Source organism: Hordeum vulgare, chromosome 2H (assembly GCF_904849725.1).
Source record: "Hordeum vulgare subsp. vulgare chromosome 2H, MorexV3_pseudomolecules_assembly, whole genome shotgun sequence".
Lineage (NCBI taxonomy): Eukaryota > Viridiplantae > Streptophyta > Magnoliopsida > Poales > Poaceae > Hordeum > Hordeum vulgare.
In genome coordinates this window covers 432,062,255-432,075,712 of record NC_058519.1, presented here as the reverse complement: position 1 = coordinate 432,075,712, position 13,458 = coordinate 432,062,255, and the positions used below count along the sequence as shown (strand labels likewise).

The window sequence follows — 13,458 nt, the reverse complement described above, 5'->3', positions numbered from 1 at the left end:
TGTTTATTCTTTTTTCTTTCTCTTACTTTATCTTCATCAATCACATGCATGTGATGGAACGCACTCCCTCCGTTTCTAAGTATATATCTTTTTAGATATTACACTAGGGGATTAGATACAGAGCAAAATGAGTGAATCTATACTCTAAAGTACGTCTATATACATCCGTATGTGGTGTCCTAGTGAAATCTCTAAAAAGACTTATATTTAGGAACAGAGGAAGTATATGAAAAAATTGAAATACATAGTTGTGAAAGTAAAAAAATTTGAAAGGTGACCGGTCAGTGTTCTCAAACACACACGATTGCATCCGCGACTCTTTGAGGGACCAAATTTACAGGTTACGTCTGTAGATGCTTTAATGTAAACAAAAATGATGCTTAAAAGGTATGTTTTTAAAGCGTTTTAAAGCATCGATTTTGTTTCTTTACCAAAGCAATTGGGAATGTTTTTATTTATAAAAAAATTACGCTCGTGTCGAAAATTCATCCACGTTAAAAAAAATCAGTTTTTATTCTATTCACTTTTTTTTACTGCTCACAAGGGTGCATATGAGCTGGCGAGCAGAGCGGCGCTTTCCGCGTCTTCGGACGGCAAAATTGACAAAAATGACCCCTGGGGGGAAAGAACTCACGGAGTGACCCCTCGCTGGAAATATTTCACCGGACTGACCCTTTTGTGTGGCGCCCGACACCTAGGCGCCACACTACACTGTGTGACGCCTAGCCGTTCGGCACCACACCCCCCGACCACCTGGCAGGGAGGGCCCACCCCCCAGGCCGTGTGACGCCTAAGCCTCAGGCGTCACACATTGTAATGTGTGCCGCCGAACGCTTAGGCGCCACACATTGACTTAACTGGCCACGGGCCAGCCCCCCTCCCCACCCCCTCCCCACCCCCTCCTCATTCCCCTCCCCCAGCCCCCTCTCCCAGCCACTGCCCCTCCCTCAAATCCTTCTCTAAATCACCAAATCTGAAGGTTTGGACCGGTCATTTGTTGTCCAATCATTCCCCTAAGGTAATCCCCACCTCTCCCCTCATTCTCATCCAAAGGAAAATCTTTTGTGTTCTTTTTTTTGCAAATTTGAGGAAACCCTAGTTTTTCATGAAATGTGGGATGTATATGATATTGTTTTATTTGTTTGTATGTTAGGATAAGGGGTATGATGGGGTTAGCATTAGGGTTGTTTGGATGTGTGCATTATGGTTGTTTTAGGGTTAGGCTATGGTTAGGCTAGGGTTAGGGATGTTTGGTTGTGTTAGGGTTATGATGGGGTTAGGGTTATTTGGAAGTTAGGCTAGGGTTATTGTAATTGTATGATTGCTTATAAAAAAGGTTCTATGTTTTGTTGTTTAGGTATGGGAAGAACATGTGTTTATGTTCATCACGTGGACAAGGATGCCTTTTTAAAAGGCAATATTGATTCGGACCCGGATGAGCTTGACATGGTGTTCGATTTGTGTCCTAGCTATGGTGAATTGTTGGAACAAGTCCGAAAGGATTTGAATTGGATGGACCCTAGTGATGTAGTTGAGTTTGATGGTAGGCATAATGTGGGATTCGGAATGCACATTCGTTGGAAGACCATGCGTGTCAACTCCGAGCAACGTTGGCTTGCATACAAGGATACGGTGGCCGAATCACTAGACAAGGCTCTAGAGTTATTTGCCATCAAAACAAATGTTCCTAACTTGTTGGATTTGAACCGGGTTGCCTCTTCGATTGTTGAAGCTATTCCTGCACCCATCAACGAAGAGGCCAACATTGAACCTCTTTCTTGTGTCTATGAGGCCAACGAAGAGGTCAACATTGAACATGAACCATTGGTAGAGGCTAATGATGAGCACGATGATGATGAGAATGATGGTAATGTTCTTCATGACAACAATCTTGGTGATTTGGACAAATATAATTTGCGAGATACAATGGACCATTCTATTCCGTACTCACGTGGCTATGCCTCTGAGTCTGACGATGATGGTCCCGATGAAGAAGTTGATGAGGAAGGGTTCACGGCAAAGGAGGCTGAAGCTTTCACGAAGGTATTAAAGCGTGATCACCGGACACCATTGTTCGAGGATCTTAGCCTTGCGGATGAAGCCGTGGTTGACGGAGGCGAAGGCATATTGTTTGGAGTTAGGCCACCTTCTCATCGGGACACACATGGGAAGAATATTATTTTGCCGGGGTCAAAGTTCGAAACATTCTTTGAACTGAAGATGTGGTTGGATGAATATTCTTTTACGCATTATAGGCCACACAAAGTTGTTCATTCAAACATGAAGCTGCGTTACACGGTTGCATGTGAGGATAGAGGGTGTCCTTGGATTGTCCGTGCAAGACCATGGAAAGGAGGGCCAGGATGGAACATTGTCAGTTGTATGCCTCACATGTGTCGAGGCAAGAGGGTTGATGGTGCCCTTTCGTCGCAAAGCCATAGACAACTCACCTCCGAGTTCATCGCTTATAGGCTTTCCAACTCCATCTCCTCTCTTCCTACAATGAGCATAAAAAGCGTACAAGACCTTGTGAAAGCCCTCTTTCACTACGAGGTGAAATATGGTAAGGCATGGAAAGCAAAGCAAGCCGCATTCAAGATGTTGTATGGTGATTGGGAGGAAGCATACAACCGCATACCTAGGTTGTTGGGAGCTATTGCCCACACTAACCCGGGCATGGTTCATGTGGTCGAGCCGTATGGGGAGAAAACAAGGATTCTCAATGGAAATAGGGTCCGCGTATTTGGCCGTGCATTTTGGGCATTTGAGCAATGTGTGAGGGCTTTCCAGCACTGTCGTCCTGTCATCTCCATCGATGGCACGTTTTCTTTGGGTATTAGCTGCCGAGGTAATGTCACCATTGTCCATACGAGCGCCCGAAGAAGCTGAATCGTCTAGAGTATTTCTTTCGGATGAACCGGATCTCGAAGGTGAAACATATTCAGGGTCACGGCAACCTAAAATGTTGGATAGGCGCCGTAACTTCTGGCCCTGTTCCTGTTAGATTCAAATATAAATGACATATATAAGGTAACCTATAATGTTGCATTCGTGGGCAAAATAATAATAATGACACAACACCTTTATGAAAAGACGAAGTGCAGATTCTCCCTTTTTTCCTCCAGGTGTGTTATCTAGAATATCTTCGGACTCATCAGCTTGTTTCTTGACCTCTTTGCGCTATGATCACAAGACAATGACATGCAAGTGAATAGGTGTACTAGAATTCATACTTAACATAGGTGAGCACACTTACCACAAAGTTCAGGACAGGGGCGAAGGAAGTTTGGTACCCTTCGCGAATTAACTTGTTGTAACGGCCTTGGGCAAGTGCATCGTACTCAGTGGGTTCTTCCAATATGTCCTCCTCGTAAGCCGACGGACAAATCTCGACACGAGTACTCTCCTGAAACCATCTTACGTAGTTGTTGAACGCAAGCGGACAATGCTGGCGGTACTGGGTTCGTCGTATGCTCGAAGCTGCCTGCACACTCTGCTCGAAGCTAATGACATAGCTCTTATGATGCTTCTGCCAATCCTTGATCTTTCACTGCCTCCTCCTATCCAACCTGCTTTTAACAAAACACATCAGTAGCTCGCTCAACACTAAAAACAAAACTAATCAGTACTTCTTTTTTGTTACCTGTGAAGCTGTGTGTCCGTGTCCACCCACTCCGGCGGGTGTGACTGAAAGTACCCAAATTGATGCATCACACGATGCGGGAGATGAAACTCAACCGCCCAATTGCATATAAGAGGACAACGCATTAGCCAAATATGTCTTTCCTGCACGCATAGTGGATTGAGATCGAACGTGTGTGCATCACCAAAGTTTGGCCCGACACCATATGGCTCCCATTCCACCTACAACACAACATAAAAGGCACAATTCATTTTACTCACAACATAAAAGCTGGAAGTCAACTCTGAAACCATCTTACCTGCTCGGGGGTAAGCGAATCCATCTCGTTGGTGTATTGCTTGTACAATAGGTTCACTTCGCTTGCCACCTCCGATAGCAAGTCCCACTTGTAAGCCCATGTAGGTTGCCGTACAGGGTTGCCGTGGTCATCCCAGGTATTCCACTGTGAGCTTTTAGGGCGTCCAACAGGTAGGCGTTGCCAGCTCCATACTGAAAGTAGGAGCATACAACCACCAACTCCACCGTCCTTTGTGGTCCTGCGACAAGCATCGTCCAACTACAGGTAACAACAAACATGCATCAGTTTAGCAGAAAAAGATAACAGAGAGTACTTAATACTAACAATTTATTACCTGCCGATACAAGTAAGCTAGTGCGGCCGAGCCCCAGCTGAACTTGTGGTCGAAAACAGTCAACGCCTTCAGCCACATCCATGGAGCATTCTTGCCTGTGCCGTCAGCAAAGATAGTCCTAGAGATGACGTACCACATGTACACGCAAGCATACCTCTGGATCACCTCGTCATCTGCGTCCTCAGGACAATGAGCAAAGTTCACGGCAATCCAAGTGAAAGGAGCGCCGGCCGGGACTCTATCTTTCTTCCCTCCATCTTCTACCTCCGGCTCCTGCGGCGACATACCAATAAGAGCCTCCATTTGATGCCGCCATCCCTCGGAATCAGTGCTCATACAAAGAGGCTTCCCCTCGATCGGAAGTGCGGTGATCATGGAAACATCTTGAAGAGTAACCGTCATCTCTCCGGTCCGGAGGTGAAAACTATGTGTCTCCGGCCTCCAACGATCAATAAGTGCCGTGACTGCCGCAGCGTTCAGATTGGGCGTTGACCGACTCACAAGCTGCACGAATGGAAGGAGTCCTGTCATCTCGATGTACGGGGTGTACCGCTCATCGTACTGCATTACAGACGATGTCCCATGAGACCGGATCTTCAAGGGCGTAAGCTCCTGCAAACAGTTAGGAGAAGAAGATATCAAGTGCTTATTACATTTTCAAAAAATTACTCATCTACTAATCATTTTCTACTTATCATTTTCTTCTCCGACATGAAATAGGCCCGGTGTTCAACGTCATAAACATTATTCAGAAGCCACACCATCCTACAAATCACAAAAAAATAATCATATTCAAAAAATTACTCATCTACTCATATACTAACTAATATTCAAAAAATACTCATATTCAAAAAATTACACCATCCTACAAATCCTAAGAACTCATATGAACTACATATCCTAACTACTACTACTCATCCACTAATCTACATATCCTAACTACTACTACTACTCAAATCCTAAGAACTCATATGAACTACTACTACTCATATACTCATATATTAACTACAAATATGAACTACTACTACTAATATACTCATATACTAACTACTAATGCTAACTACTATTACGAACTATTAATACTAACTACAAATATGAACTACTACTAATATACTCATATACTAACTACTAATACTAACTACAAATATGAACTACTACTACTCATCTACTCATATACTAACTCATATCCTAACTAGTCAAATCCTAAGAACCTACTCAAATCAATCTACTCAAATCAATCTACTCAACAAAAGCCTAATACACTTGGATAGAAGGATGGAGAACGGAAGGGATCGGGGAGGAGATTACCTTGGGGGATCAATCCAAGGAAGAAATCACCAGATCTGAAGGAGATGGGGGAGGGGATTAGGGATTTGAAGAGAGCCAGCCGCCGCCGTTGCAGTTTCTGTTTGAATGAGGGAGGGGAATGGGGAGGGGGGCTGGTCCGTGGCCAGTTAAGTCAATGTGTGGCGCCTAAGCGTTCGGCACCACACATTACAATGTGTGACGTCTGAGGCTTAGACATCACACGGCCTGGGGGATGGGCCCTCCCTGCCAGGTGGTCGGGAGGTGTGGCGCCGAACGACTATGCGTCACACAGTGTAGTGTGGCGCCTAAGTGTCAGGCGTCACATAAAAGGGTCAGGCCGATGAAATATTTCCCGCGAGGGGTCACTCCGTGAGTTCTTTCCTCATGAATCATTTTTGTCAATTTTGCCTCTTCGGACGTGACTGAAGAAATGTCACGTATTTCCCTTTAAAAATCAGAAAAATCACGGGATCCATGGATGCGCCACTTGTTGACTTGGTTGACTCGGACGGAGCCACACCAACCACACACACTTCTTCCACTGCCGGCGCTCCAGTCCTGCCCGCCTCGCTCCGCTCCCCTCGCGCTTCCTCCTCCGCCTCCTCTACCCGATCCCACTCGCAGCATCCTCCGCCGCCGCGCAGCGATGGCAGGCCGCGCCCCTTACTTCGCCCCCGAGGAAGGCGCCCGGGGCATCCGCCCAGGGGAGTCACCTGCCGCGGCGCTCCGCCGGATCCTGGCGACGCCAGGCGCCCACCAGGCGCCCTGCTGCTTCGACGCGCTCGGCGCCCGCCTCGTCGAGCGCGCGGGGTTTCCGATCTGCTTCATGGGCGGTGCGCGATCGCTTTGCTCCTTCTCATGCTTCTCGCGTGTTCTTTGCTCCTCCGGCTGTGTTCGTGCGCGGTCGTTGCTGTAAACCCCTTTGCGGGGTTTAAGTTTTTGTTGGAACGATCGGCTGGTGAATAAAAGCTCCTTCGTCACCCCGGTAGTATAGTAGATCTATCCAACCGTGCATTCCAAGTGTTCCAGTCAACACACGGCTTGGCATATCCTCTTGGGAAGATATGAGAATTACCCTCTCCATTGTTGAAACTTTTTGCGCACTGGAAGGAGGGATAGTCCAAATATCACCCTTGATTACTAGCACAATAAAGATGTGAGCTAAAGTTTATCTGGACGTAAGTTGCATTTTGCTGACAATAGTTAAGCTGGCAATTTCTTGTCATGACACATGACAAATACTGTACATAGCTGTGCAAATAATTAAAATTGGACACAGAGCCGACTTGAAGAGTAACTATGCAAGGACTATTCTAGCTCAGAAAGTTAAAATGCAAATGTGTTTCCGAGCATTTGTTCTGGGTAAATGCTGCTTATTTTGGTGTTTAACAATTAACTAGAACTTTGTTTCCTTAAAGGTAGTTAATATCTGTTATGCTGACTTGTTTGATGAAATAAACCACTATGGAAATTAAGAGATTGTAGTGGCTTTTTGCGTACTGAACTTTTCTAGGGTTCTGTTGAAGTAACTTTTGGTGTTAGCTGAAGGTACTTCATGCATTGGAGTTTTGATATATGTTCTCCATTCAGGTTTCTGTGTTTCTGCTGCACGACTTGGATTGCCTGATGTTGGATTAATCTCCTATGGAGAAATGGTTGATCAAGGGCGTCTAATCACCGAAGCAGTTTCGGTTCCCGTGATTGGAGATGGAGACAATGGTTATGGAAATTCTATGAACATCAAGAGAACTGTAAAAGGATACATTAATGCTGGGTTGGCTGGAATCATGCTTGAAGATCAGGTACTCATAGATCTTCCATACATTTTCTGCTCCACTTGTCAAAGTCACTGCTCTTATTTTTCAGATAGATTCGGTAATTATTTTTAATGTTTTGGTAAGTAACCTTATGAATCTCTCATAATAGGCTGTAACTCCTTAATTTAAAATCGAAATAATTTGGATCTTATTTCTTTCTACTAAAAGTTGCTAGGCATTAAAAAATAGTTATTCCCCAGAACTGGCAATTTATCAATTCTTTGTTTTTTTAATGTGGTATTCAGTGTGTGTCTTTAGAGTGTTCAAAACTAAATGTAAATACATTTTTATTTACATCGTATGAACGGGAGGTGTTCTTCTGGCTGATGGTAGTGAGTGATTAGGATTCAGACTCCCGCTCTATGGTGCTCAATTATGGGAATGTACTTGTAGGATCCATCCTTAAAAATTTCAAAGGATAACTTTAATCTCATTCATTGGACATGATTCTTACAATGCAAGTTTTTTTGGGTATATTTGCAGCCATTAGAATTCCAAATGAATCATTTGATCCAGTGATAAATACTTCTAGTTCCACTTCCAGTCACCTATTTCAGTCTTATGACAAAATTTCACCAAATTGTTTCAGCTATTATGCTACATCATGACCTAAATATGCGTCTGACATGCTTGGATGTTCAATATATCAAGCACTACGGATATAATACCGTCTTTATATCTTTGTGTGTTTAAGCAGACATTGGTTCCATTTTATTTCAAAGTTTTCTTACTTTATTCATCAACCAAAATGAACAGAAGACTTGTGTAATTCATCTTCCGCCTTCTAAAATTTTCATTAATTGATACAATACACAACATATTGAAGGTGGCACCAAAAGCATGTGGACACACTGAAGGAAGGAAAGTCATCTCGAGGGAGGAATCAGTCATGCACATCAAAGCTGCTATAGACGCAAGGAAGGAGAGTGCCTCTGACATTGTTATTGTGGCAAGGACTGATTCTCGTCAAGCTGTTTCTCTTGATGAAGCATTATGGAGAGTTCAGGCTTTTGCTGATGCTGGAGCAGATGTTCTATTTATTGATGCCCTTGCTTCAATAGAAGAGATGAAGGCATTCTGTGCCATTGCACCTGGAGTACCAAAGATGGTAAGATGGTCCACCTGTGTTCTTCTGTCATACTCGAGTTAGTCATCCAAGAGTTATGACTGTACTCACATGCATTGAGATTACCTAGGATAACCTTTTTATTTAGAGTTTTGCTTCCGTACCCCCCCCCCCCCCTAAAAGTTTGCACGAATCTTGAAGTTACTTCAAAAGGGTATCACCATATTTTAGCCTGCAGATCAAACGTATTGAGTAGATTTTGGATACAAAAATGATACCCAAACATGAAATGACTTCTTTTAGTATTTTCCTATATTTACCAGGTATGCAAATGTTTACAAACTAGAGAGGGAGATAGGAGGGATATGTCATCTGTGGCTCTAACTATACATAAGGGCCAGTTCTTTTCCAGCTTATTTGAGCTTATTGTCGAAATAAGCTAGAAGTGTGAAAGAACTCGTTTTTGATAAGCTAGCTTAGCTTATTTGCACCTCTCTTCTCTTCACGATGAAAAAAAGCTGGGGGTGAGGAGCTTCCCGGAGCTTTTGACTTAGAGGGTGCTTGAATCCAAGGGACTAAAACTAGTCTGACTAAGACTAGTCTCTTTAAGAGGCTAAAATTCCAAGCACCCCTGACTAAAGAGAGGCTAAAACTAGTCTTGAGGCTAAAATCTTTTAGTCAAAGGTACCCCTACTAAAATGTGCATTAGTCCTCTCTCTCCTCATTTAACTCCTCAGACTAGTTTTGGATTGGAGGGTTTGCAGGATAATAAATGCTCATTAACTTGATTTTAGTCTCTTTAGTATTTTGATCCAAGCATGGATGAGGCTAGCAAGTTTTAGTCTCACTACTTTTAATCATGAGACTAAAACGTATCCAAGCAGCCTCTTAACCCCGAAGGGGTATAGTAAAGGGACCCTATTTTTTTTACAGAAATTACGGTGAAACTGCCACTGGCCAGCCACCCCGCACCGCCCTCTCGCTCGCTCGACCCCGCCCCGCTCGCTCTCGCTCCCCCGCTCGCTAGGGTTTCTCTCCACGCCGCCGCCGCCAGCCCCCGGCTCCAGCTCCTCCTCGACGAGGCCCTCTCCCCTGCCACCGGTCCCGGCCTCCTCTGCTCCCCTGCCGCCCCCGCCGCCGGTCCAGGCCTCCTCTGCTCCCCCGCCGCCGGTCCCGGCCTCCTCTGCTCCCCGCCGCCGTTCCCCTTCTGCGCGGGTCCTCGCTGCGGCTCTCTCCGACGAAGATCCACGTTGCTCTCGCCGGCGGGTAGCCCACATCTCCCGCCCTGCTCCTCCCTATCGCGTTGCCTGCTCCCTATCTCCAATAGCAACCGACGCCCCACTCCGGCGGACGCTCCTCTCCGGCGGCCGACTGCTTACTCCGGCCGAGCTCCTTCTTTGGTGGAAGGCCCCACGCCGCCCCTCCTCACCTCCCAGGCCGTGGCCATGAGCTCGTCGAGCCAAGTGACGATCTTCTTCAATTCTTTTCAAAATTTTCAGATTTGATACAAATTTGTAATGTCATGTGTTATGGACAAATGAAAAATGATAAAAGTAACAAAATATCATTTTATCCGCATAACAATATAGTACAAGGGCATTACAGACTTTTCACTGACCATACCACAAATAAGCTGAAAAACAAGCACTGAAAAGAACTGGCTAGCTTATTATCTGGAACTTATTTTCACAGGAGCTTATCCACAGCTTATTTTCACAGGAGCTTATTTCCACAACATGCCTCAAAAGAACTGGCCCTTATGCTTGTGATTACTTCTCTTTCTAATATTTCTATATGAATGATGACTGCTTCTGAACGTTCTGTTTTCAATTCGCCTGTGAATTCGTTTTTTTTTTCCTCTCGTACTTGGATGAGGACATCAGATATTATACCCTGTGCTTTGTTCTGCAGGCAAACATGTTAGAAGGTGGTGGTAAAACTCCCATATTGACCCCTGCTGAACTCAAGGAGATTGGTTTTAGCCTTGTAGTCTATCCGTTGTCCCTAATTGGGGTAGCAATGCGTGCAATGGAGGTTTGTTCTTTACATATGAAGCATGTTTTATGATTTATATACAACATTCTCTTTTCATTTTCCGACGAATTTAAATACATGATGCCAACTTCCTCTAATATTGCCTTGAATTTGTCTCAATGTTTTTACAACTATTCCAGTTCTATCCAGTAACTTAAGGGGTCTAACATGTTGTATACAGTGTTCCTTGAAATTTTGCATAGAACATAAGTGCAAGGACTTGTTTATTGAGCAGCTGCATGCAGATATCTATTGCACATTGGAAAAAAAGGACTTGTTTATTGAGCAGCTGCATGATCATCTGTTGCACATTCGAAAAAATGGACTTGTTTATTGAGCAGCTGCATGCAGATCAATCTATTGCACCGCAAAGGGGAAATCAGGGACAACCATAGCATCTTTCAATGCATGTAGATATTCTGCAACCATGTGAATGCCAGTAATTGCCATAGGTAGCTGTTCATTTTGGAGTGTGAAGCACTACTTTTTTATTCGTGGCACATGAATATTTGATATGCAGGATGCTCTACTCGCGATAAAAGGTGGTGGCGTACCCCCACCTGCCAGCCTGCCATCTTTTCAGGAGATCAAGGATACTCTAGGGTTCAACCGCTATTACCAGGAAGATAAACAGTACACTGTCCCGCAAGCCCAGCCATCGACGCCAAGTGGTGAGCCATGATGATTTCTACCATTACTCTTCAATGTAGACATGTTAGCCCCCAAGTGTTGAGCAGTGCATGGACATGGAAATACGATATCCATGATTTTTAGTGACTTTTTTTTCCGGCATTTTACAGGTAACCCGTAGAAAGGAGCATCCCCATTGGCATATGGAAATGGCATCCAGGTGTCCACTGAGCCATCAGTATCCATTTGCTTTTGAAAATTTGAGATTTGTACCTCCGAGCAATGATATAGAGCAATCGTGTTTATCTTGAGGCAGACGATTTTAGCAAGTTGTAAATGAGGTGGTGAAATGTTTGTAAACGTATGCTGCTTTTGGTGTCAGCAAACCTGGATTCCTGGTGTCAATTTCAATTTCAATAAACCAACTTTGAGGTAGTTGAGAAATGTTTCTCACCACTGTTTGTAGTTGTCACACCCTGATTCTGCTATCACTTGTCTTTATTGTAAAATTCTAAGCTTGTTAAAACTTTTTCAAAACTAATGTTGTGAGTGACATGATTAACATTGTATGCTTGTATGCTTGATCATGTGAGGTTTTAAAACCCTAAATTCCTTTTTGGTATTTTATTGATTTCCAAAAACCTTTGATAACCAAAGTAAAACCACCTTGAGATTGCACTGCATGTTTTTGATAACAAGCAGTGCTACTACTCATATTTGGTAATCTGATTTTTACCTATCTTTATATTTCAAAACCACAAAAATAATTATTTTTGTGAGTATTTTCCTAATTAAATAACTTGTCCATTTCTAAGGTCAGAATTGGTATTCCAACATAGAAAAATACTTTTCTGCTTTGGAAAAATCTGATTAAATTTAGAGATGATCAGAAGGACATATATTTTCCATACATAGGATTTTAAACCCCATTTTATATTATATTTATTGATTAAAACTATATTTCTGTCTGTTTTGGCATTTTGAGATATTTCTAAAGGAAATATTCTCAATAAATTCTTAGAAAATTCCAGTGATGTCCCTAAGCCTTGTTTGGTGTCTACATAAAGTTTCACCTTGATCAAAGGTGGATAAGGACCCCAAATAACCCAAAAACCCTGTCTGTCCAGAATCAAGTTAGAGCAACTCTACATAGCAAAGTTTGTCAAATGAGGCTAAAACTTTGCAGGAGTGCCTAATACCTCAAATGAGGGTTCTACACCAAAAATGAGATTTGTGGGACTTAGTTTGCCCACACTCCCTTTGGAAGGAACAGATCTGGTCATATTGGAGTGATTTCAAGTTTACAAAGCTAAACTTGTCCATTGAAGCTCAAATTTGGTGGAACTCCATGGTTTATCATCAAAACCAAACCTGTTAAGTATCAGCACCAGTGGTGGGGTGCAACCTCGTGTGACCACTGTCGAACACCTTCTGACAGATAGGAAAAAGCCACCTTAGCCACAACTAAACCAAACTCCTTTGCTTCAAACTCTTAGATTAAGTAGCCAACACCTGTATCTAACCCCAGTCAACTGGCGCCTCACTGGTTCAAAGTGGAAAGGCCAAAAAACCCAATTTAGACCTCAGTTCATGACTAACAGCACCAGTATTTCTTGCCTCCTTTGACCAGCCGAAGCTCCCACTAAAACCAAACGGCTAGCCACACCCCCAGCAAGTGTCAGGACATGCTAGACACGTCCAAAGTGCCTCAGAGCGCACCAGCATGCCGTGGCATGCCAAAACTGCGCTCTGGGCACGCAATAGGGAGTCACCGAGGTGGGGGTGACGCCCTCGGCCAGTTCCAGCCTCCCCCGAGATGTCCAACCTCCTCCCCAACAGCCCCTTTGCGTCGGGTAAGCCTCAGGGCCCCTCCTCTCTCGCGCTAGAGCTCGCGCGACGCGTGCCCGCGCGCTCCAGATTCGGTCAAGCTTGCGTGGCCACGAATGCACGGCTCTCCTCTCTCTCTCTCTGCAGCAGACGGTTCGGGCAGTCCAATACCACGTCCTGAGACCGTGGTTTCAACCCCAACGTCTCTCTGCACCCCCATGCGCGCCACAGTGAGTCACCGGCGCTCCCGAGTCTGCTCACCGTCGCGGGCCTATAAATAGCCCCCCCTCGCTCCAGCACCCCTCAGATAGCTTCGCCGCATCCACTAGCACCTCCCTAGCCACCCCAGCAACCTAGCAGAGCCCCGGTGCTCGAGATCGACCGAGGCCCCTCCGCCTCGGAGCTCCGGTCGATCTCCGGCTACACGAGGGCTCGTGCGCCCCTCGACCCACCAAACTAACCCCCTTGACCCCATGAAGCTTTCCCCTAACTCGCCCGAGC

The 13,458-nt window shown here is 44.7% G+C and overlaps 1 protein-coding gene across 1 annotated transcript; it reads left to right on the top strand.

Moving 5' to 3' along the window:
* The first annotated feature begins 6,108 nt into the window (after positions 1-6,108).
* On the top strand, positions 6,109-11,565 carry LOC123426534 (2,3-dimethylmalate lyase-like). Its single transcript, XM_045110372.1, has 6 exons — positions 6,109-6,416; positions 7,174-7,385; positions 8,227-8,508; positions 10,378-10,500; positions 11,021-11,171; positions 11,301-11,565. Exons 1-6 carry the CDS (start codon positions 6,230-6,232, stop codon positions 11,309-11,311), a joined length of 966 nt encoding a protein of 321 aa, XP_044966307.1. The 5' UTR covers positions 6,109-6,229; the 3' UTR covers positions 11,312-11,565.
* The last annotated feature ends 1,893 nt before the right edge of the window (positions 11,566-13,458 follow it).

Excerpts from the sequence above, each read along its gene's own strand:
- LOC123426534 (XM_045110372.1), top strand. The coding sequence starts at position 6,230 with ATGGCAGGCCGCGCCCCTTACTTCGCCCCCGAGGAAGGCGCCCGGGGC. Across the intron at positions 8,509-10,377 it reads CACCTGGAGTACCAAAGATG|GCAAACATGTTAGAAGGTGG; the intron begins GTAAGATGGTCC and ends TTTGTTCTGCAG. Across the intron at positions 10,501-11,020 it reads TAGCAATGCGTGCAATGGAG|GATGCTCTACTCGCGATAAA; the intron begins GTTTGTTCTTTA and ends TTTGATATGCAG.